The sequence below is a fragment of the Myotis daubentonii genome, chromosome 1 (assembly GCF_963259705.1).
Source record: "Myotis daubentonii chromosome 1, mMyoDau2.1, whole genome shotgun sequence".
NCBI lineage: Eukaryota > Metazoa > Chordata > Mammalia > Chiroptera > Vespertilionidae > Myotis > Myotis daubentonii.
In genome coordinates this window covers 102,385,405-102,407,315 of record NC_081840.1, presented here as the reverse complement: position 1 = coordinate 102,407,315, position 21,911 = coordinate 102,385,405, and the positions used below count along the sequence as shown (strand labels likewise).

The window sequence follows — 21,911 nt, the reverse complement described above, 5'->3', positions numbered from 1 at the left end:
GCAGGAGGCAGCTGATCGATGTATCTCTCTCATCGATGTTTCTAACTCTCTCTCCCTTCCTCTCTGTAAAAAAGTCAATAAAATATATTTTTTTAAAAAAAGAGTTTGTAGGATGATACTTCTTACACTCTGGTCTAGCAATTTTCTTGACCTGTTCAACTCTGGTGGCCTTTGAGTACTGTATTAGAAACCTAGTCTGTCCCCAGTCCTCCTGGCCTTCCCTCTGATTCCAGCCACTGCTACTGGGAACATTTCTGTGACTCAATGTTGGTTGACTGCATCTTCCCTTGAGTGCTGCCTCCATTATTTCAACACCTGGGGCTTCTCTAGCAAGCTCTCTTGTCTGTGGCCTTCTACAGTAGCTTTGTGGGCAAATGCACTGTAGTTCTTGGAAGTGTGGGGAAATTAATTTCCCTTGGGACAAATTTACCAGTGGGGACTGGAATTGATAAAACTCACTTCTGCACATTGACCGTCCTGTGGGAAGACTTTTTATACACTTCTCAAAACTTCCCAGCAAGATCAAGCCTCCAGGCACTCACTACAGTAAATCAGGTATCCCGAGGTTGGCTTTTCTCTTTTTCCTGGTTCACTTTCTTCAGTACCTCTCTCCTGAGGTCACCTTTAGAGTACACCCCTTGCCTGAACTCCTGTTCTTGTCTCAGGCTTCTTTTGGGGCAAGAACCTCAGCTAAAACAAGTACCCATAGTTATACTTTCTCTTAGACCAGTGGTCGGCAAACTGTGGCTCGCGAGCCACATGCATCTCTTTGGCCCCTTGAGTGTGGCTCTTCCACAGAATACCACATGCGGGCGCACACATACAGTGCGATTGAAACTTCGTGGTCTATGTGCAGAAGTCGGTTTTTGGCCTGGGCGAGTCTATTTTGAAGAAGTGGTGTTAGAAGAAGTGGGGGTTGTCGGTTGGGTGACGGGAGCCGCGGCGCAGGCGGGCTGCGGGATACACAGCGCTGGGGAGGCACATGGGATTCATGCACAAGTTGAGTGAGCCAGTCAGTCAGCAGTCTCATTGTGCAGTGGTTAGTGCTAGTGATAGACGAAACAAGTATACAAGACCGAGTGTGGATGGGAGAGTTGGAAGGGGTCGACCTCAGCGAACGTACCTCAATCAGATTGAGGACGTTTTTAGCAAAGGCCAGTTTAGGAGTACCCTAATTAAGTTAATAACAATGTACCTACCTATATAGTTTAAGTTTAAAAAATGTGGCTCTCAAAAGGAATTTCAATCGTTGTACTGTTGATATTTGGCTCTGTTGACTAATGAGTTTGCTGACCACTGTCTTAGACCTTCTTGCCCAAGACTGTGACATTTTAAACCAGGGGTGGGCAAACTTTTTGACTCGAGGGCCACAATGGGTTCTTAAACTGGACCGGAGGGCCGGAACAAAAGCATGGATGGAGTGTTTGTGTGAACTAATACATGTTAACACTGCTGCTGGTGAAGGAGCGGAGGGGAGAGCAAGAGAACCCTCCGCTCTTTCGGCTCCGCAGCCAAACAGGCCGGATTCGGCCCGTGGGCCGTAGTTTGCCCACGGCTGTTTTAAACCCTCCCTCTTGGCCTACTTCCCAGCTCTTCTCCCTCCTTTGTTTACGTGAGCTCCTTTTCTCTCACCTGCCTGGTGTAGTCTCTAGTCTAGTGATGACGAACCTTTTGAGCTCATCGTGTCAGCATTTTGAAAAACTCTAACTTAACTCTGGTGCCATGTCACATATAGAAATTTTTTGATATTTGCAACCATAGTAAAACAAAGACATATTTTTGATATTTACTTTATATATTTAAATGCCATTTAACAAAAAAAATAAACCAAAAAAATGAGTTTGCGTGTCACCTCTGACACGCGTGTCATAGGTTCACCATTACTGCTCTAGTCCTTTGGCTTTGTCCTTGTCTTTGTTATTAACTTTTTGTCAGCTCCATTTCTTGGTGCACCCCACCCCTTCTGCACTTGCCCTTTAAACCAGTGGGTTAATTCAGTGATTTCATATGGCATCTGAGAACGATGGGAGGTAGTCTCAGTGATTTCAGCATTTCTACAAGATTTTAAAAAAACAATTTTGTGCTGATAAGTACAGTAATAAACAACAAACATTTGGATGATATTGAGTAATTGTTATTTCAGTGCCTATGTTTGTATTTGCTTGTATGTGTAAATTAATTTTGGTTCATAATGTATAGGAACCTATATCTAGCTTTAAGTTGAAAATCATTATTACTAGGTTATCCACAGTAACTATTTTTCATTAAAAGACGATCTGCACATTGACTAATCTGAGAAACTTTTCTTTCCTCTGAGTAATGTCAGAGAAAAATGTAATACAATATTTGAGCATTGATTTTGCACCAAACTCTTTTGGTGCAATGAATGAATAAGACACACCAATGCTCTGTCTTCTTGGAGCCCAGAACCCATCAGGAAAGATAGATAAAAGGTAGTTGCAAGTGAAACAAGTGTTATAATTGTGCCTATTGCACCTTCCTCAGCCCCATCTCCTTTTCTCTCAAGGTAGTCCTTACTTCCTATTTCAGAAAAAAACATAGGCTGCTATGCATGAATGCTCTCAGCTTCATACCTCCTGCCATGACTTAGAGAAAAGGTGCTGCACCTCTCTTTAGTATAACGCCTTGTGCTCTGGATGTCATCCCTCTTTGCTCCAAGGAGGCCTGGCTCCATCATTTACTTTTACTCTTTTCTGTGTCTTCACCTCTTCAAGTCTGCCCTTAGCTCTTCTCTCTTCCTAAGAATTTTTCACAATCTCATTTATTTTCCTAATTTCAATTGCCACCTATATAGTAACAGCTCTCCGGTAAGTATTTCTAGCTCTGATGTTATCTCCTGAGATCCAGAGTCCTGTGTCTTAACTTATCAGTCAGTATCTCCTAGATTCACAGAAGCATTTCAGTCTACATTTCTAAAACAAAAGTTATCATTTTCTACCCTAACTTCATTCTTCTGTATTCTTTATTTGAAAGTGATGATTCCTTTTCTCTCTCACCCTATCTAACAATCATCATATCCTACTGTCGCTACCTCCTAATCACTGATTGATTTTCTTGTCCATTGCTACTGTCTGAATTTAGACATTAATTATCACCTCTTACTTGAACCTTGGCAGTAAATTTTGTACTTGTCTTGTGGCTCCTCTCTTGCCATTCATCCTCTACCTCAGTGGTTCTCAACCTTCCTAATGCCGTGACTCTTTAATACAGTTCCTCATGTTGTGATGACCCCCAATTTCATTGTTACAAATTGAACATAATTAAAGCATAGTGATTAATCACAAAAACAATACGTAATTATATATGTGTTTTCCCAAAGGGGTCGCAACCCACAGGTTGAGAACCGCTGCCCTACCTCATGAATTTTCTGCAATGTATTTGTTGTCATGTCATTACCTTGCCCAGGTTTTTTTCTTTAAAAAAAAAAAAATATTGCTGAGAGTATACTGATGTGCCTGTTTTTCCCCCATTGTTCCCCTCCACCCAGTTCCCATCCTGCTCCACCCCAGGTCTTCACCACCCTTTTGTCTGTGTCCATAGGTAAGATTATGGTTAATCTCCCCCCCCCCCCCCACTTCCCTCTGAGATTTGTCAGTCTGTTCCATGTTTCCACACCTCTGATTCTATTTTATTCACCAGTTTATTTTGTTCATTAGGTTTCTTTCTCATTTATTTTGATTTTTAGATTCAATTATTGATAGATATGTATTGTTGCCATTTTATTGTTCATATATTTTTTTTTTTACCTCTTTTTCCTCTTCCTCTTCTTAAAAAATACCTTCAACATTTCATATAATACTGGTTTGGTGTTAATGAACTCTTTTAGCTTTTTATTCTTTGTGAAGGTCTTTATCTGACCCTGAATTCCAAAGGAGATCTTTGCTGGGTAGAGTAATCTTGGTTGTAGGTTCTTGCTGTTCATCACTTTGAATATTTCTTGCCACTCCTTTCTGGCCTGCAAACTTTCTCTTGAGAAATCAGCTGACAGTGACATGGGCACACCCTCGTAGGTAACTAACTGCTTTTAAGATCATCTCTTTGTCTTTAACCCTGGCATTTTAATATGATGTGTCTTGTGTGGGCCTCTTTGGGTTCCTCTTGTTTGGGACTCTGCACTTGTAAGTCTATTTCTTTTACCAGGTAGGGGAATTTTTCTGTCATTATTTCTTCAAATAACTTTTCGATATCTTGCTCCCCCTCTTCTCCTTCTGGAACCCCCATAATGTGGATGTTGGTATGCTTGAAGTTGTCCCAGAGGTCCTTATACTATCTTCATATTTTTGGATTCTTTTTCCTTTTTGCTTTTCTGATTAGGTGTTATTTTCTTCCTCACATTCTAAATTGTTCATTTGATTTTCAGAATCCTCTCCTCTACTATTGAATCCCTATAAATTATTCTTTATTTCAGTTAGTATATGCTTAATTTCTGACTGGTCTTTTTTTGTTAATGTCTCTGACATTCTTGCTAAGATCCTTGAAAGTCTCCCTAAGTCCCGTGAAGCTTTCTTTGAGTCCCTTGAAAGTCTCATGAAGATCTTTGAGTAACCTTATAACTATTGTTTTGAACGCTAGATTCACAGAAGCATTTCAGTCTACATTTCTAAAACAAAACTTATATATTTGGCAACAAATACATATACTATCTAATAAAAGAGTAATATGCAAATTGACCATCACTGCAACACACAAAGATGGCCACCCCCATGTGGTCAAAGATGGCCACCACAAAATGGCCGGCAGGGGAGGGCAGTTGTGGGCAATCAGGCCAGCAGGGGAGGGCAGATGGAAAGGACCAGGCCTGCAGGGGAGGGCAGTTAGGGGCAATCAGGCAGGCAGGCAGGCGGTAAGCGGTTGGGAGCCAGCAGTCCTGGATTGTGAGAGGGTTGTGCGACTGCCTGTTTAGGCCCGATCCTAGTCGGACATCCCTCAAGGGATACCAGAATGGAGAGGGTGCAGGCTGGGTTGAGGGACACACCCCCCATGCACAAATTTCGTGCACCAGGCCTCTAATCCTATATAATAAAAGGGTAATATGCAAATTGACTGAATGGCAGAACGACCAGTCACTATGATGCACACTGACCACCAGGGGCAGACACTCAATGCAGGAGCTTCCCCCTTGTGATCAGTGCGCTCAGGGGGAATGCTGCTCAGCTACAAGCCTGGCTGATGGCTGGTGTGCACAGCAGCAGTGGCGGGAGCCTCTCCTACCTCTGCAGCAGCGCCAAGGATGTCCGTCTGGCAGCTTAGGCCCACTCTTAAGTCGTCAGTCAGACATCCCCCAAGGGCTCCCAGACTGCTAAAGGGCGCAGTCCAGGCTCAAGGACCCTCCCTCCCCAAGTGCAAGAATGTCATGTCCCGGGCCTCTAGTCTATCAATAATCTAAAAATCAAAACTCGCATTTTGGCTGCTTTTCTGTGTTTGTTTCTATGTGTTAGTTAGAGCTGCAATGTCTTCTAAAATTCTTAGAGTGGTCTTGTGTAGTAGATGTCCTGTAGGGCCCAATGGCTCAGCCTCCCCAGTCATCTGAGCTGGGCCCTCTAGGTGTTGATCCTTATAGTTGATCCTTGATTGCTGTTAGTGTCACTGAGAGGAGTTGACCTCCAGGCCAATTGGCTTTAAGGACCAGTTGCAACTACAGCGAAAGAGCTGCTATGCAGGAGACACTCCTGTGGAGCACGACTTGCTTCAGTGGGCTTTGGTGCTCGCCTAGTCTGCCCCTTGAGTGTGTCACTTATAGCTGTGTAAAGTTGTAGCCTGCTATGGTTTGAAGCTGTCCACCAGGTGCCAGGGCCTGGACCACTGAACTAAGGCCTCCAGGGAAGTGCAAAGTCAGCCACTACCTGGGGCCACCCAGCAGGAGCTACAGAGAGATCCACAGATGGCTGCTATTTATAATGGGCTAGGACAGTGGTCAGCAAACTTAATAGTCAACAGAGCGAAATATCAACAGTACTTCTTCAAAATAGACTCGCCCAGGCTGAAAACCAACTTCTGCGCATGGGCCACAAAGTTTCAATCGCACCATACATGCGCGCCCGCACATGGTATTTGTGGAAGAGCCACACTCAAGGGGCCAAAGAACCGCATGTGGCTTGTGAGCCCCAGTTTGCCGACCACGGGGCTAGGAAGTTCCCAAGCAAGGCCCAGCTGTGAAGCAAGGCAAGCCGGTCCTAGTGCCAGGTCTTGGGCCTTTTATTGGGGCACGCTGATGCCAGCTGCAGCTTGTTTGATAGATTTTAGTAAAGTCTGAAGCCTCAGCTAGGACAGGCCATTCACATGTAAAAGCTACTGCAAATAGGTTGGGTGGGGCTGCAAATAGGATGGGACAGGGTCTCAGAGAATCACCAGGGCTGAGCCAACTGTGAGTCGTGCTGATGGAAACTCAGATATGGTTGCCAGCCAACTCTGCGATCAGGAGGTCCTAGCACAGGAACAGTGACCCCTGCAAGTACCCCTGTCTGGAAGAAAGCCACCCCCAAATTCCTGCCCCGATGCTAGATAATCCAGTTCTTCCCCTAATGTGTCTAGGTCTCCCAAAGCCGCCTGGTGCTGGAATTTTGAGGGATGGAGTCCAAATTAGTTTGTGTGCCAGCCCTTTAGAGGAACACCTCAGTCTCCAGCAGCCTCTGTAATCTCTGCTTGTTTTTACAGCCCGAAGTTATGGGGACTTCTCTTTCCAGTTCTGGAACCTTGGGCTGGTGGTCTTGTGTGCTGCTGGGAACCCTTGCTCCTCATGGGATGATCTCCCTCCTGTTTAAAAAATGGCTCATGTGGGTGCTGGACCTGCTTGTTCTGCATCTCCACCCCTCCTGCCAGTCTCAGTGTGCTTTCTTCTTAACTTCTCTAGTTGTAAGGCTTCCATTCAGCCAGCTTTCAGGCAGTTCTGAATGATGGTGGTTCCATATTTTAGTTGTAATTTTGATGTGGTTGTGGGAGGCAACACATACCCGTGTTTACCTACGCCGCCATCTTGGTTCCTCTCTGCCCCAGTTTTTACTATGTGTTGAATAGAATCTAAACTCTTTTAGCATGGCTTTGAAGGCTCTCTGTAACCCAATTCCTCCTGCCTCACTGGCCTCAGTTTCTGTTATTTCCCACTTATAATTTAAACCTCACAAATAGTTAAGTACTTTAGGATTCTTTTTGGCCTCTATAATATTTTGAGATTTTAACATAATTGATACTTATTGTAGAAAATTACAAGGATAAAATAATCACTCATCTCACTGACCAGATTTAACTACAAATAATATATAAACAAATAGAGGCCTGGTGCACATTGAAAGGACATGCCCTGGAGCCAACCTCCTGCGGTCCCTCCCTGGCCGGCTGCACCTGGGGCGGTGCCAGGGCTCAAAGGGCATCTGCAGAGTGAGCAGGGGTCCCTCCAGCAGGCGGGGGTTCCTAGTCCTGGCCTGTGGGGATTGGGCCAAAACCGGCAGTCTGATATCCCCCAAGGGGTCCCTGAGTGCGAGAGGGCACTCTGCAAAGTTGCTGTCACACGGCAGCTCTTGCGTTGAGTGTCTGCCCCCTGGTGGTCAGTGCACATCATACCTACTGGCCAGTTGGCCAGTCACTTAGCTTTTTATATATATACTAGGGGGCTGGTGCACGAAATTCGTGCACTGGGTGTTTGTGAGGGGAGTGTCCCTCAGCCCAGCCTGCCCCCTCTCACATACTGGGAGCCCTCAGGCGTTGACCCCCATCACCCTCCAATCGCAGGATCGGCCCCTTGCCCAGGCCTGATGCCTCTGGCCTAGGCGTCCGGCCTGGGCAGCGGGGACCTGCAGTGGCAGCGGGGGGCGCCGCGATTGCGCGGGCTCTGCCCCTGCCCCTACAGGATGCCTCTGGCTGAGACATCCGGCCCGGGCAGCGGGGACCCGCAGCTGCAGTGGCCCCGCGATCGTGGGCTTCGCTTTAGGCCCAGGCAAGGGGCCCCTAGCTCCTGGGACTGCCAGCTTTGACCATGCCCAGCTCCCATCGCTGGCTCCACCCCTACTTCCTGCTATCACTGGCCAGGGTGGAAAAGGCACCTGATTCTCCGATCATGGCTGGGGGGCAGGGCAAAGGCGGCCCCAGGGCCGCCTTTGCCCTGCCCCCCAGTTCTTAGCTCCCCCCTGAGTTTCCGATCACTGTCAGTGGCAGGGGGCTTCTTCCTGCTTTCTCTTTCGCCTCCCTGCATTGTGCCTACATATGCAAATTAACCGCCATCTTTTTGACAGTTAACTGCCAATCTTAGTTGGCAGTTAATTTGCATATAGCCCTGATTAGCCAATGAAAAGGGTATCGTCGTACGCCAATTACCATTTTTCTCTTTTATTAGTGTTGATAGGATAGGGGCTCAGTGAAAGAATTTGTGCACCTTGAAAGGAACTGTGGGCCGCAAGGCTGCAGTGGGCACAGGGACGGGTCTCAGCCCATCCTTCGTGCCCCTGCCCGACCCCTCCCACCATGGCCCCTGGTCCCCTGTCTGCTGGTAGCCCTGCTCCCGCTGCCACCACTCTCACGTGCTGACAGTGCTGGGCCTTTCGCACCCACCAATGGCATGGAGCCATTGGGGCCGGTGCCAGCAGCGTGTGTGAACAGGGCCATTGCTAACAGCAGGTACGAGAGTTGGCTCCTATCACCCCTCAGGAGCAGGGGGAGGTGGAGAAGCCCTGAGGGGCGACCAGGGCCACCAGCCACAACTGGCACCCACTGATGGCACCAAGTGATCGGGGCCCAAGTCAGGCACCGGCAGTGGGTGTGAGCGGGGCTGGCTCCGGCAGCAGGTGCGAGTGCTGGGCAGGACCACGGCGTGCAGGAGCAAAGAATTTTCAGTAACCACCAGAGGCTCGCCCTGATGACAGCAACCGGTGCCCCACCTTGGTCTGGCGCCCCCACTCACCTGCTCCACCATCCCACCATGGCCGATGCCCGCCATGTTCTGTGCACTGCCACCTGCTGCCGACGCCCACCGTGTTTCACACACGCTCCCTGGTGGTCAGCGCATCTCATAGCGACTGGTTGTTCAGTTCCACCATTCAAACTATTTGCATATTAGGGTTTTATATATATAGACTTTTTTTCTGGTCTTCTTCCTCTAAAGGTAGAGTGAGACAGTTCCATTTGTGGAGGTGTATAATCACCCAAACATGTTTAGAAATTAAGGTTGAAAAGAAATAATTAGAATTCTTCTCAGGACTCCATGGCTTTGCATGTGCAAACCTTTTTACCTAGAAGACTTTTCTCCATTTGTCAACCCATTTCTTATATGTCTAATTCTGGCTGAAACATCACCATTCCCATGAAGCCTCTGAACATACCCAGGCATATTTTGGGTCCTCAGTGCACTTTGTTTTTGTCTTCATTATAGAAACTGTCAGGTCATTTTGTAATTATTTGAATTTTTGTCTTTGAAGTGAAAATGCCTTGAGGTATCTCCAGATAGGGCACAAACCTGACATAATTGTCTGAGGAAGAACTTTCAGAGACACCAGTGGTCCAGGGAAATAGAGTGTTTTAAGAAATAATGGTGAAATGTATTAAATATGTAATTTTTGTGGGTCGTAAGCTACTGTATCTCCTCAAGTGCATATTGTAGGCAGTCAAGACATTTTTGAATGAATTAATGAATGTAGAGGGTAAGGCAAGGTCTGGAAAGTTTTCTTTTGCAAGAGCAATTGTACATGCATGGTAGCAAGTGATTAAGAGGTTTTTTTTTTTAATTTTATTGATTTTTTACAGAGAGGAAGGGAGAGAGATAGAGAGTTAGAAACATTGATGAGAGAGAAACATCGATCAGCTGCCTCCCGCACATCTCCCACTGGGGATGTGCTCGCAACCCAGGTACATGCCCTTTGACCGGAGTGGAACCCGGGACCCCTCAGTCCGCAGGCCGACGCTCTATCCACTGAGCCAAACCGGTTCCGGCAAGAGGTTTTGAATTGGAGACCAGTGTAGACAACTATTTCTAGACCTTTGAATGTAAGAGGTTACAAAAGATAGGGTCAGGATAATATCTGAAGACATCTCTCCCTGTTGGCCCCTAATATATACTGTTCTATGTGGAATGTTCTTGATGGGAAACTCCTTAGGCCACCTTTTCTCAGTGTAAGAATTCCCGGAAGTACAGCACAAGCCCCATTCCCAAGATGGTGGTTTTTATGTGTGCAGTGGGCACCGGGTAAATCTGATGCAATTGTTCCCTGCACCACACTTTGGGAAGTGCTGCCTTAGGAAGCTCTTGGTGTGTCCTTCTTCCCCATACAGGTGCAGAAGTATCTGGTACCTTTAAAGACTGTCACCATTGGGTGGGGAGGCTTTTGAGCCTTCTCTGTATGTACTTCCTCTTCACTATCCACCTCTCTGCTGCTGACTTTCCTGGTGGCCACTTCTAGCCATGCTCTCTTCTAAACCTTATTGTCCTCATCGCTATTCTTTATTTTTAACTTCTGTCTTCTATCTCCTGTGGCTTCTGTTTTCTGGACAGAAATCCTGGCCTTTTACATCACCAGCCAGTGACTGTTTTGCCAGTATGCTGACCAGTCACTGGAGAGCTGACATTTGTCCTTGAGCTGTTCTTGGATGTTGTCCTTGTTCTCTCAGCTGTGCTTCAACACTAAAGTCTTGATTTGTCTGCTTCTGGGTTTGAGCTCTTCCAGAGGCCTGATGTTTTCAAAAAGCTGATCTTTGGCTTGACAAAGTTTATAGGAGGATGATGGCATTTAAAGAAATATTTTAAAACTATGTAACCTAAGAATGTTAGGAAACATTTTCTGTTACCTAATAACTTTATCTTAGTGGTAATTCTCTGAAGTGTGTAATATTTTAAGAGGTTTCTCAAGGTAGTCTAGTGGTCCTTGAAATAGCCTGAGAAGTATCCCTAAGAAACACATATCAGTCCATATATGGCCTTTGTGCAGAAACTGCCCTTGATGCTCCATTTGTCACAGTCATGCATTTCCTTGGTAGTCTTAATGTTCCAGGTCCTTTTAGTCACAGCTTTGGAATTGATAACATTTGATTTGCTTAGAATTATGGCCTACATGGATTTATTACATGTTGCATCTTTTAGGCAGGCCTTAAAAGGTGAACTGTTAGGCATTTCACACTTCTGTGACAGTTTTATTGGTCTTTTGGATGCAGTCACTGATATATAAGCACAACTGAAAGCTCCTGGAATAACAGAACTTGGCTAGTCTGAGCACAGTTGCAAAGTGGATGACTATGAACATTATTATTGTTTTTCTCTGGAAAGCTAACAGAGAAAAGGGGACAACTGTTCACAGCAGGAAAAATGCAAGTATCCTGGGTGCTCTAAGACAACTTTGAAGCACTGTCTGGGAGCTATGGAAATTGCATCCTGGAATGTAAGATCTTGAAGATGGAGGTTTTTTAAAAAAACATGTTTGCTAAATGAAGGAAATTTACCAAGTGAATAATTGCACACAGCTACTCATCCATAAAAGAAAAGACTATGACAGTTTTAAAAAAAACAAATAAATCCATTATCTGTATTGTGCGTACAGCTCTTTGTCATCTGAAGATCTCTTGGGTTACTTTATATGCTGTTATTTTTGCATACCTGTTATGTTAACGTATACCTTGCATCCAAAATTATTCTTTAAACCTTTTGATGTTACTTCATTTTATTATTCTTATGACTCTAATAGGTCTATTAAGTTGGTGCAATTAGCCATTGCCCTATTTGGGAAGAGGATGTTTGCACTTTCACCTATTGTAAATATATAGAGTTGGGTAAAAGTTGCTTTACAGTTGTGAATATGGAAACACAGTTTATTCTTATATTATTATTGAGTAATTATTGTATTATTTCCATACAAACAATTGTAAACCTATTTCCACCCTTGAGTTCTGTACTTACTGTGTGTGTGTATCCCTCTTATATTTTTAATTATTTCCTTAGGATGAATTCCCAATAGCTAGATTGCTATTTCAGAGGGTAGAAATATATTTTCATGGTTTTTGGTGTAGGTTGTTAAATTATTTCCCCCCATATTATATAGAGCCATATCTGGTTTCTCTCAGTCTTCTGCAGTAAGTTTTGTTAGGTAAAAAAAGACCCCCCCTTTTTTTTTTTGCTTGCTAGTTTACCTTATATTGCTTTCATTTCTTTTTATTTGATAACTAGTAGAGCTCTCCTTTTTTTTTTGTCATCTGTGTTTGTTTTTTTATATGGTAGGGACAGATATTTATGCATAATTATTTGACTGGCTGCTAGTTCAGAGCAGAAAGTAGTTAAGGGATAGGATCAGTGACCTCTAGCCGTAGCCATCTTTGACAAACTCTGGAAAGTTATAGATTAATATAGTAAAAACTTTGATTCACAGAAAATTGTTATCTCTATATATAAAAGGCTAAGTGTTCGTCTGTCCGACCAGTAGCTATGACCAGGGGGCAGATGCTCAATGCAGGAGCTGCCATGACGTGCACTGGCCATTTTAAAATAAACGGCATCATGGACGTGGTGCCAACAAACCAACACTCGGCTTCCCCCAAGTGGGTCACAGTCCGCCACCACCCCAGAGTGACATTCCACCAAATCGCAGCCAATGCTGCTAAGACCCCATGGGAAAAAATGCAGCCCTAGCCCAGAAATGCTGTGGGTGCCGGGTAATAACATCATATGTAGCAACACCTGGCTTCCTCTCCCTAGCGACTAGCTTCCTTGGAGTTTCTTCAGCCCAGGAACCCAACTTGCTTTATAGCCAGGTGCAAACATTTTACAGTTCAACCAAATATTTGTGAAGTATTTTCCTGTGCCTAATCTCATTTGATCCTCACAGAAGTCCTGGAGTAGGTAGATTCGAGGCTCAATAGAATCCTATTTTCTTTTCATTAGCAAGCTGTGAATAGAGATATTAAAATATTTCTTCTAATTAATTTCCTTTCAATGTGCACGAGTCCATGCACTGGGACACTAGTGTATGTATGTATATGTGTGTGTGTGTGTGTGTGTGTGTGTGTGTGTGTGTATAATGGTTTGGGTTATTCTGCTTAATATACAAAATATTATTTAATTTTTCTTTAGAGACTCTGTAAAACTTAAGCCTCTTTTAGGTTTCTTATGCCTCTCCCTCCCCCACCTTTTTGGAGTCTAGTTTGTAGATATAGAAATTGTGGGGAATTAAACTAAATATTTTAACTCCATGCATAAAAGTTGATTTTCTTAAAAAGAAGTAATTTGTACAGGATATTGGTCGTCTCCTGAGGAAAAATAAAAACTATTAAAAAATTGTAAGAGGATGTTGTATTCTGGATATGCCTGTTTGGCCCCCAGGAGCCATAGGCAATAATAGAGATAGATATTTCACATGACAAAGATTGTTAATAGCTTTTATAGTGTTAGGGAATACTTACCATCGTTACTCTTTTTTGAAGTACTGTTAATTATGTGTTAAAATATATGTGAATTGAAGAAAAGTAAGAACAGATTCTGGAGATTTGTTATGAAAGTTATTTTAGTTAATGTAGGTGAAAGATGAGGTTCGTGGAGAGGAAAGGTAAAATGACTGGGGTGTGGAGAAAGGTTGGAGAAAAAATGATTGAGAGGTATTATGTTTATAAAATCAACAGAAGATAAGGTGGATAGAAATGTTTTATGTTTAATGTATTTTTAAAATATAATGTACATTTTATATTTCAGATGAATTTACAACTGATTTTCTGGATTGGACTGATCAGTTCAGTTTGCTATGTGTTTGGCCAAGCAGGTAAATAAAAAATCATATTTGTTTTCATTTCAGTATCTTGTATGGCTTTTTGACCAGTTATAGTACAGGAAGACCTAAATCAGATCCTGCTGATCCATTTGAAAGCCCTGCAATATCTCACTTAGAGTAAAAGGCAAGGTCCTTACTATGGCCTGCAAAGCCCCTCACCTTTGCCACCCAGAAAGATGGTAGGCAGGTCAGTAAGTGAAATGCTAAAATGATAGGATACTAGAGGCCCAGTGCACAGATTCTTGCACCGGTAAGGTCCCTCGGCCTGGCCTGCACCCTCTCGCAATCCGGGACCCCTCGAGGGATGTCTGATAGCCGGGTTCAGACCGGTCCCTGCAGGCCCCATCCAGACAGGAGGGAGAACAATCATGTGCATTGAGCATCTGTCCCCTGGTGGTCAGTGCACATTATAGCGACCAGTTGACCAGTCATTCAGTCGCTTAGGCTTTTATATGTAGAGATAATACACTGCAGGAAACCACCCCTTGCCAATACTGTCAGTGCACCAAGGAACGCAGAAGGCAGTTGGACCTTGGGTGTTAGCAGGGCTGATGCTAAGCACCTCGTTTGTTTATATAGTGGTGGCTCAAGGCAATTCCCTGACCTGATAATTCTTTTACTGTTTACCAAACTTTACCTTTGATATGCCTGTATGCATTGCTAAAGGTTAAATGTGTATTCAAGTAAATAAATAGCAGACCAGGCCAGAAGTCAGTGTGTCTCTTCAAGAAAGAGACTCCAACTGGCCCCCAATGCCTTCTAAATTCATATTTCTTGTATAGCATTTTCATTTGTGCGTCGGCCCCTCCTTCAGATCTTGAACCCTGCTGCGAAAGTTGCGGCAATACACTACAGAAAAAAACTTTTGAGAGTGTAGTAGAGTGATTTGAGCATAGAAAAAGTAATGACATGTAATATATTTAGAAGAAAAGTGTAGAATGGTAGATTATGAACTCTCTGTTATGCTCTAAAAAACTGAAACCAGGAACAGTTGATGAGTAGATGTTCCTACTCTTTGATCAAAAAGTCTTGAAAAATGTTGGTGTTGTTTGTAGAGGAGTGGAAAATAAAAACAAAAATGTATTTAATCCTCTTAGAAACCATGGTGTGTCCACATCTGAAATAATAGAATGCTGTTCTCCAATTCTAAAAAAATGTACTGTAGAACAGTTATTTTATCTCAGGATAGGAAGGTCTTACAACACAGAAAAATGAAGAAAGAAATCATAAAGGAAATATTGATAATTTTGAAATTCATAAAACCAACAACATAAAAATCCCAAAATATCTATATGTCAAAACACCATCAACAATAAGAAAATCAAAAAAGGATTTAATTTTTTTATCATGTGTAGAGATCCAATAAAAACATATGAACATAATAGAAAAATTTGCAAAAGATAGAAAATTTACAAAAGATATGGTCAGTAAAAATATGAAAAAATGAGAGATCTTAAATAATTGACAATGAATTGAGATTCTAATGTATACCTATTAAATGAGTAAAAAATTTATATTTATTAGTGATGTTGAAAATTTTATATTAATTACTTAGTGCATTAATTAAATACCAGTTAATTAAATGCTATTTTTATATTGCTTGTGAGAATATTAATTCTGGGTTGAAATTAGTGTGTATCAAGGATTTTAAAACCATTAATATTCTTCAACTCAGTATGTTTTTAAAAATCTATGATAAAAAATAGAGTTTTATATTATAAGAATGGGATCATCTGAGTGGGTGCATCTATGTACATATGTATTTCAGGGGTTTGTGTGTGCATGTGAGTAAGGATGTGTGAACACAAGCTTTTTCACTAAATAGGGTGCAATATAATGAAATATGCAATTATTAAAAGGCATCATTTTGAAGAATTTATAATGGTACTCAGGCTAAAGTATAAGAAGTAGTACACAAAATGTATGTCCTCAATTTCATTTATATATATTATGCATTCTTGATATTTTTTTATCTATTTATATGAGAAAAGCCTGGAAAGACATGTACAAATTGTTAATAGTAATATCTTATGAGCAGATTATGGCTGATTTTTAGGTTTCTTTTCTTTATGTTTTTATGTATTTTTCAAATTTTCCATAATGAGCATAATCTGAAAAGACACATTGGAGACAGTCCATGTCAGTGTTTACCACATGAAAGGCATGCCGATATTTGATTAAAGAATTGTAAAACATACTTTGAACACAGAGCCTGATAAGTCATGGGATTTTGGCTTGGATGAATATGAACTTTTCAAATATTTAACATAATAAAAATGAAGGGAAAACTGTTCAGGGTATGGTGATATGACTTAAATGAAGTATGCTATGCCCATTTGTAAGAAAACTGAAAATTATGACCATTCAATCTGATAGATCTGGAATTATGCCTTTGACAAAAAGGATAAATGTACATTAATAATTGTACGTAGTCCTTGCTATAGAAGACAAGAAAGATAACCGTCCTTTTATGGCTTTGTGTTAAGGTAACCCAGAATCACTTCTCTTTGGGGCCTCTTTAGGGCAGGTCTAGATCATAATATTCATATTTAACGTTCATATATATATTGAATTATTTGTCATTGTGATCCTGATTTTTTATTATTTTCTCTCTTGACATATCAAGTAAAGTGGTCTATTCTTTTTTTCCCTGACAGATGAAAATAGATGTTTAAAAGCAAATGCCAAATCATGTGGAGAATGTATACAAGCAGGGCCAAATTGTGGATGGTGTACAAATTCAGTAAGTAAGACAGCACAAATTCTTTCCATTTATTCTCTAGTCATTTAGTGTTACACACAACTGTATCCTTGGAAGAGCTTGATGTGAGTTTTCATTTAAAGCAATGTTTGTTGAATAAGGGTCAACTCTGTGTACAGTATTGTATGTTGGTCTAGAGTTGTGCTGATCAACACCTCATGTAACTTGAACACTTGAAGTATGGGTGGTTCAAATTGAGAATTGCTGCAAGCCTCAAATAAATACCAAAGTTTGAAGATTTATTAGCATTTCAACATTATTAGTACTTTTTAAAATTATTTTATATATAGCTCACCTTTGTGGAATGTATTATATTTCCATTGGATAGCTGCCCCTAAAACTCTAGCCATTTAATTTGACTATTTTAGGGTTTTCCCTTTTATTGATGGGAGAGGTATAAATTAATATTTCTAAATATATTTGAGTTAAACTAATATGGAATTGATTTACATCCTAATTGATTTGCAAACTATTGAAGTTAGGGTTTAAATTTTATTCACTTTTGTCATCTCTGTTGCTTAACATGGAACCTTCCACAATAGCTTACTGAATGTTGAATGAAGGAATGAATAAACAAACCAATAAATGAATGGATGGATTAGAACAGGAATTGAAGGAAAGTCATTTTGAAAATATATAATTTATTCAGAGTGAATATCAGAAGGTCAACAAAACGTATTATTTGTTTTTATTCAGTCATTTGACCTCCACATTTCAAGTATCCGTTTTATAGACATAACTGGTCAAATTTGGTTTGACCATATGAAAGACAAAATGAGAGGTTTTTGTTTTGTTATTTCAAAATTTTGGTTACTTTCTGTTCTCCTAAAAATAGTGTTCTGGAATTAAATTGGAGACAATGGAGGAAAGAGAAAGTGCTGAACTTAGTTACAGTTTCACTTAGAAGGTTCTAAATGAGTGGTAGCTACTGTCATCAGTATCCATTTTATTAGGGTTATAGTTTGTCCAGAGATGACAGTTATCCTACCCAAACTATTTAAGTAGTTTAGCCTTTGATCTGTGTAGCATAATTCTTCAATTATTAAAGGCTATTTTGGAATATGTTTAATGACATTTTACTTACATGTTATGATTTCCGAATTGGCTAATATTTAGAAAGTAATAATATACTAGGTAGTAATTTAAGTTTGATAATACATAAAAACAGTACAACTTTGAACCATCTGATCCATGGCACGTTTTTTTTTCCAGTTGTTTTTCTAATGATTTAAATGTTCTCATTTAGGCTTATGTTTCCCTTGAAAAACAACTGATCAAAACCACTGTTTGTTTTTTGTATTTAAGTGTTCTAACTATATACAACACCATAAAATTGGTAGATCATAAAATACCATATCAAAGTGAACATAAGTGACCACAAATGAAAGGCATTTTCTCATTTTCCCAATGTTAAGATTTAAAAAATTTTTGACTTACTAAATATAAAAATTTTAGGGATATATGTCAAATGTCTATTATAATAATTGATTTAGTTATATGTACACATTTAAAAATCATACACACATACACACATTTTTTTTCCCCTCCTCACATTTCATGAAAACGTGTTATTCAAAATCTTTTATATACATCTTAAAAGCAGTGTTTTTATTTTTACTAAGGTACTTCGGTCATCTGATAAAATTTTTATTTCCGTCTAAGTTGTTGATGTATAACACATTCTGAAATCATGTCACTACTGGGAATTTTGCCCCAAACCACAAGTACCATTTACATACCATTACGATCTTTTCTATTTTTACAGTTTACCTTGTCAAAATATATTCATAACCCTTGTCATATAATCACTTACTGTATCGTTTATAGTAATAGTCAATACTTAAAATTGTTTTAAACCTCCAAGAATACTAAATTTGTGCTAAATTTCTTCTTTTGGTTTAAAATGACATCATCAATAAAGAGGCTTTTAGGATAACATGTTTTCTGCAATATATTGTTTAAGGTTATTATGGTGGAGAATGCTACATAATATGAGAGGCTTCTAAGGAATTTTCTTAAGGAAAAATATTTGATATTTGGTTGTGTATACATTATTAGTGGATGTTAACCATGCTGAATTAGTGATTTCACTAAATAAATTATTTTATTAGATACTCTTAATTTGCAGGTGACATAATTAAAATGTACACTTAGATCACTCCTAAGTATTATTAAAATAATAAATTACTAATAATATATTAGTAAAAACAGTATTACTTTCCAGGGAAATATCCTATATAATAAAAGCCTAATATGCTAAGTGTCTGGTCGTCCGGTCGGCTATTCAACCAATCAAAGCCTAATATGCTAATGATATGCTAAGGCCTCAACTACTCGCTATGTCGTGCACTGGCCATCAGGGGGTAGATGCTCCGACCGGTAGGTTAGCTTGCTGCTGGGGTCCAGCTGATCGGGACTGAGCAAGATGGGCTGGACACGCACTGGAGCCCTCCCATGGTCCCTCCCTGGCTGGCCAAACTCCCTCCCGCGTCTCTCTCCGACCCCTCAGGGGATGTCAGAGAGCCAGTTTGGGCTGGATCCCGCAGGCCAGGCTGGGATACCCCATTGGTGCACAAATTCGTGCACCGGGCCTCTACTTTTGTTTATAAACAAGAGCACTTCTTATGGATTGGATGAAGGAAACATTTTGTTTAAAAACCAGAAATTAAGTACATAAACAAGAGCACTTATTATGGATTGGATGAAGGAAACATTTTGTTTAAAAACCAGAAGTTAAGTACATTCGATATGTCACTTGATTTGCACAATTTGATTGTTTATTTGCAATTAAGTAAAAGATTTGACCTTTTTATTTATACCTATATTTTATATGTCACTTAGACATTTTTACAAGAAGGAATGCCTACTTCTGCACGATGTGATGATTTAGAAGCCTTAAAAAAGAAGGGTTGTCATCCAGATGATATAGAAAATCCCAGAGGTTCCAAAGATATAAAGAAAAATAAAAATGTAACCAATCGTAGCAAAGGAACTGCAGAGAAGCTCAAACCGGAAGATATTACGCAGATCCAACCACAGCAGTTGGTTTTGCAATTACGATCAGGTAAGAAATCTAATTCTGTGGATACCTTTGTTTCTACTTGAGCTTTTTGACAACAACTTTATATAAGTCTCTTTTCAGTTTCTGTTGAGGGTTCATTTTCTTATGTGGACTGGCTCTCAAGTAGAAATGTGGAATACATTAAATTTCAGACATGTTTTTCCAGACGTAACAATTTGTAATACATACTTGAAATAATAATTGTTAAATATTAAGAAAGATTTAATGGGTTTTAAAAATAAAAGTGTTCATATATGCAGACAGCATTTTAGCCTATATTTTTCCTTTGTCTATGTTTAGTATTGTTAAATTATTAAGGTTTTTATCAGAATCTGTAGCAATCTCGTATCTCAACAACAACAAAACACAAGCCCTCTTCCCGCTCCTTCCAAGGTCCATCCCCTTTCTTTCAAGAGTGGTGCATATTACTTGTGTCCCTGATTTCCACTCCCATTTACTCTTCAGTTGAGCTTTTGCTTCTAAGCCTGTTCTGACAAAGCTCTACCATCACCTTGAACCACCAAGTCTAGTGTACCCTTGTTGGGGGGGGGGGGGGGTGTGCTTTTTTCTTTTTAACAGTTGAGCTTTTGCTTCTAAGCCTGTTCTGACAAAGCTCTACCATCACCTTGAACCACCAAGTCTAGTGTACCCTTGTTGGGGGGGGGGGGGGGTGCTTTTTTCTTTTTAACCTTTCTGTACCAACTGACGCCTTAGAGCCTTCTGAAATGCTCTTTCTCTTGACTTCTATGGTATCACTCGTAGTTTTTCTTAATCCCGCTTTCTAATCTTTTTTTGTGTCTTTTTGTTTTCCTTTCTCTTTGCAGTCCTCCTAATTGTAGTCTTTCCTCTTACGGCTTTAAAACCATTTGTATACTGTAGCACAGAGTTTTCTCTTAAGCTTCAAACCCATTTATTGAATTATGTACTAGAAATTTACATAGAAATAATCTACAAGGTAGTTGTTGTTAATCCATACTCGAGGATATTTTTCATTGATTTTTAGATCAAGTGAAAGAGAGGGGGAGAAAAAGAAAGAGAGGAACATTGATGTGAAAGAAACACATTGATTGGTTGCCTCCCACATGTGCCTTGACCAGGGTCAAGGATTAAGCCTGCAACCTCGCTATGTGCCCTTGACCAGAATAGAACCCTAGACCCACAGGTCAATGCTCTATCCACCCAAATTGGCTATGACTACAAGTTAAAATTTTTATGATTTTTTTGTTTCACTCAAACCTTCTCGTGTATTTTCTAAGTGAATTATACCTACCACTCTTACTCATCTCTCTCCTCCTTCCTCACTGTTTCCATTCAGACTTTCACTGTCTTAGATTTTTCCTATAGTTTCTTAACAAGTCTCTTTGTCTCTGTAAGTCATTTTTAAAACTTTTTACCAGGTTTTCTAAAGTAAAAAAATAGAGTATGTTATTTGCATATAGTAGGATCCCATTAAACAGAGAACAGTCTTGATTTAGAACTTCAAACTTTAAAAAGTCAGGTGTTCCTTATACTGTGCCCTTCTCAACCACCCCAGTCTCATTTATGTTTTTCTGTCTACTTGTTTTCCTCTGTGCTAGTTATAAATCAACCATTTTTGTCTGTTTTACTTACTATGGATTTGGGATGTTGTCTTTTTCATCTTGTATCCCCAGGCTCTGGCATTTTAAATATTTGTGAATGAAATTGAATACACACCCATTGTATTACATATGGAATTTTGTGAAAAATACAGCAATAATACATTTCATTTTATGGTGTTTACCTTGCAAATACAGTCTATTTAGTTTTCCTCATTGCTTTTATTGTTAACAAGCTAATTTCATTTTCTAATATCTGTTTAATTAGGGGAGCCTCAAACATTTGCATTAAAATTCAAGAGAGCTGAAGACTATCCCATTGATCTCTACTACCTAATGGACCTTTCTTACTCTATGAAAGATGACTTGGAGAATGTAAAAAGTCTTGGAACAGATCTGATGAATGAAATGAAGAGGATTACTTCGGACTTCCGAATAGGTGGGGATATTGAAAAAATAATTTTCATTTGTATAAATCTTGGCAGTTTTGTTCTTCACCACATACTTATGAGATAAATAAGGTCAGGTTTTAGCCTTTTCTTTCAGAAAGGACTGATCATTTTGTCACACATCTAATAATTTTTCTGTTTTCTTATTCCTCTGTTACGTGTACTACCATGTTATTTGACACAGATTATAGTTTTGCCTCATATCCACTGGGTATTGGCTCCAGGATACCAAAATCCAAGGATGCTCAAGTCCCTTCTAAAAAGAACTAGTGGCCCGGAGCATGAAATTTATGCACATTAAAAGGGGATTAATTA

The 21,911-nt window shown here is 40.4% G+C and overlaps 1 protein-coding gene and 1 long non-coding RNA gene across 4 annotated transcripts in view; one reads left to right on the top strand and one right to left on the bottom strand.

The window, feature by feature from the left end:
• Positions 1–21,911, bottom strand: part of LOC132211217 (uncharacterized) — a 1,824,365-nt gene that overhangs the window by 1,718,479 nt on the left and 83,975 nt on the right. The gene's annotated exons all lie outside the window — the stretch shown is intronic.
• The window catches only part of ITGB1 (integrin subunit beta 1), a 61,010-nt gene that overhangs the window by 17,665 nt on the left and 21,434 nt on the right, over positions 1–21,911 (top strand). For all 3 annotated transcript variants that reach the window (XM_059712780.1, XM_059712762.1, XM_059712770.1), the window contains exons 2-5: positions 13,673–13,739; positions 16,406–16,491; positions 19,351–19,573; positions 21,416–21,586. In XM_059712780.1, the coding sequence (XP_059568763.1) occupies positions 13,673–13,739; positions 16,406–16,491; positions 19,351–19,573; positions 21,416–21,586 (547 nt within the window). The remainder of the gene's footprint in view (positions 1–13,672; positions 13,740–16,405; positions 16,492–19,350; positions 19,574–21,415; positions 21,587–21,911) is intronic.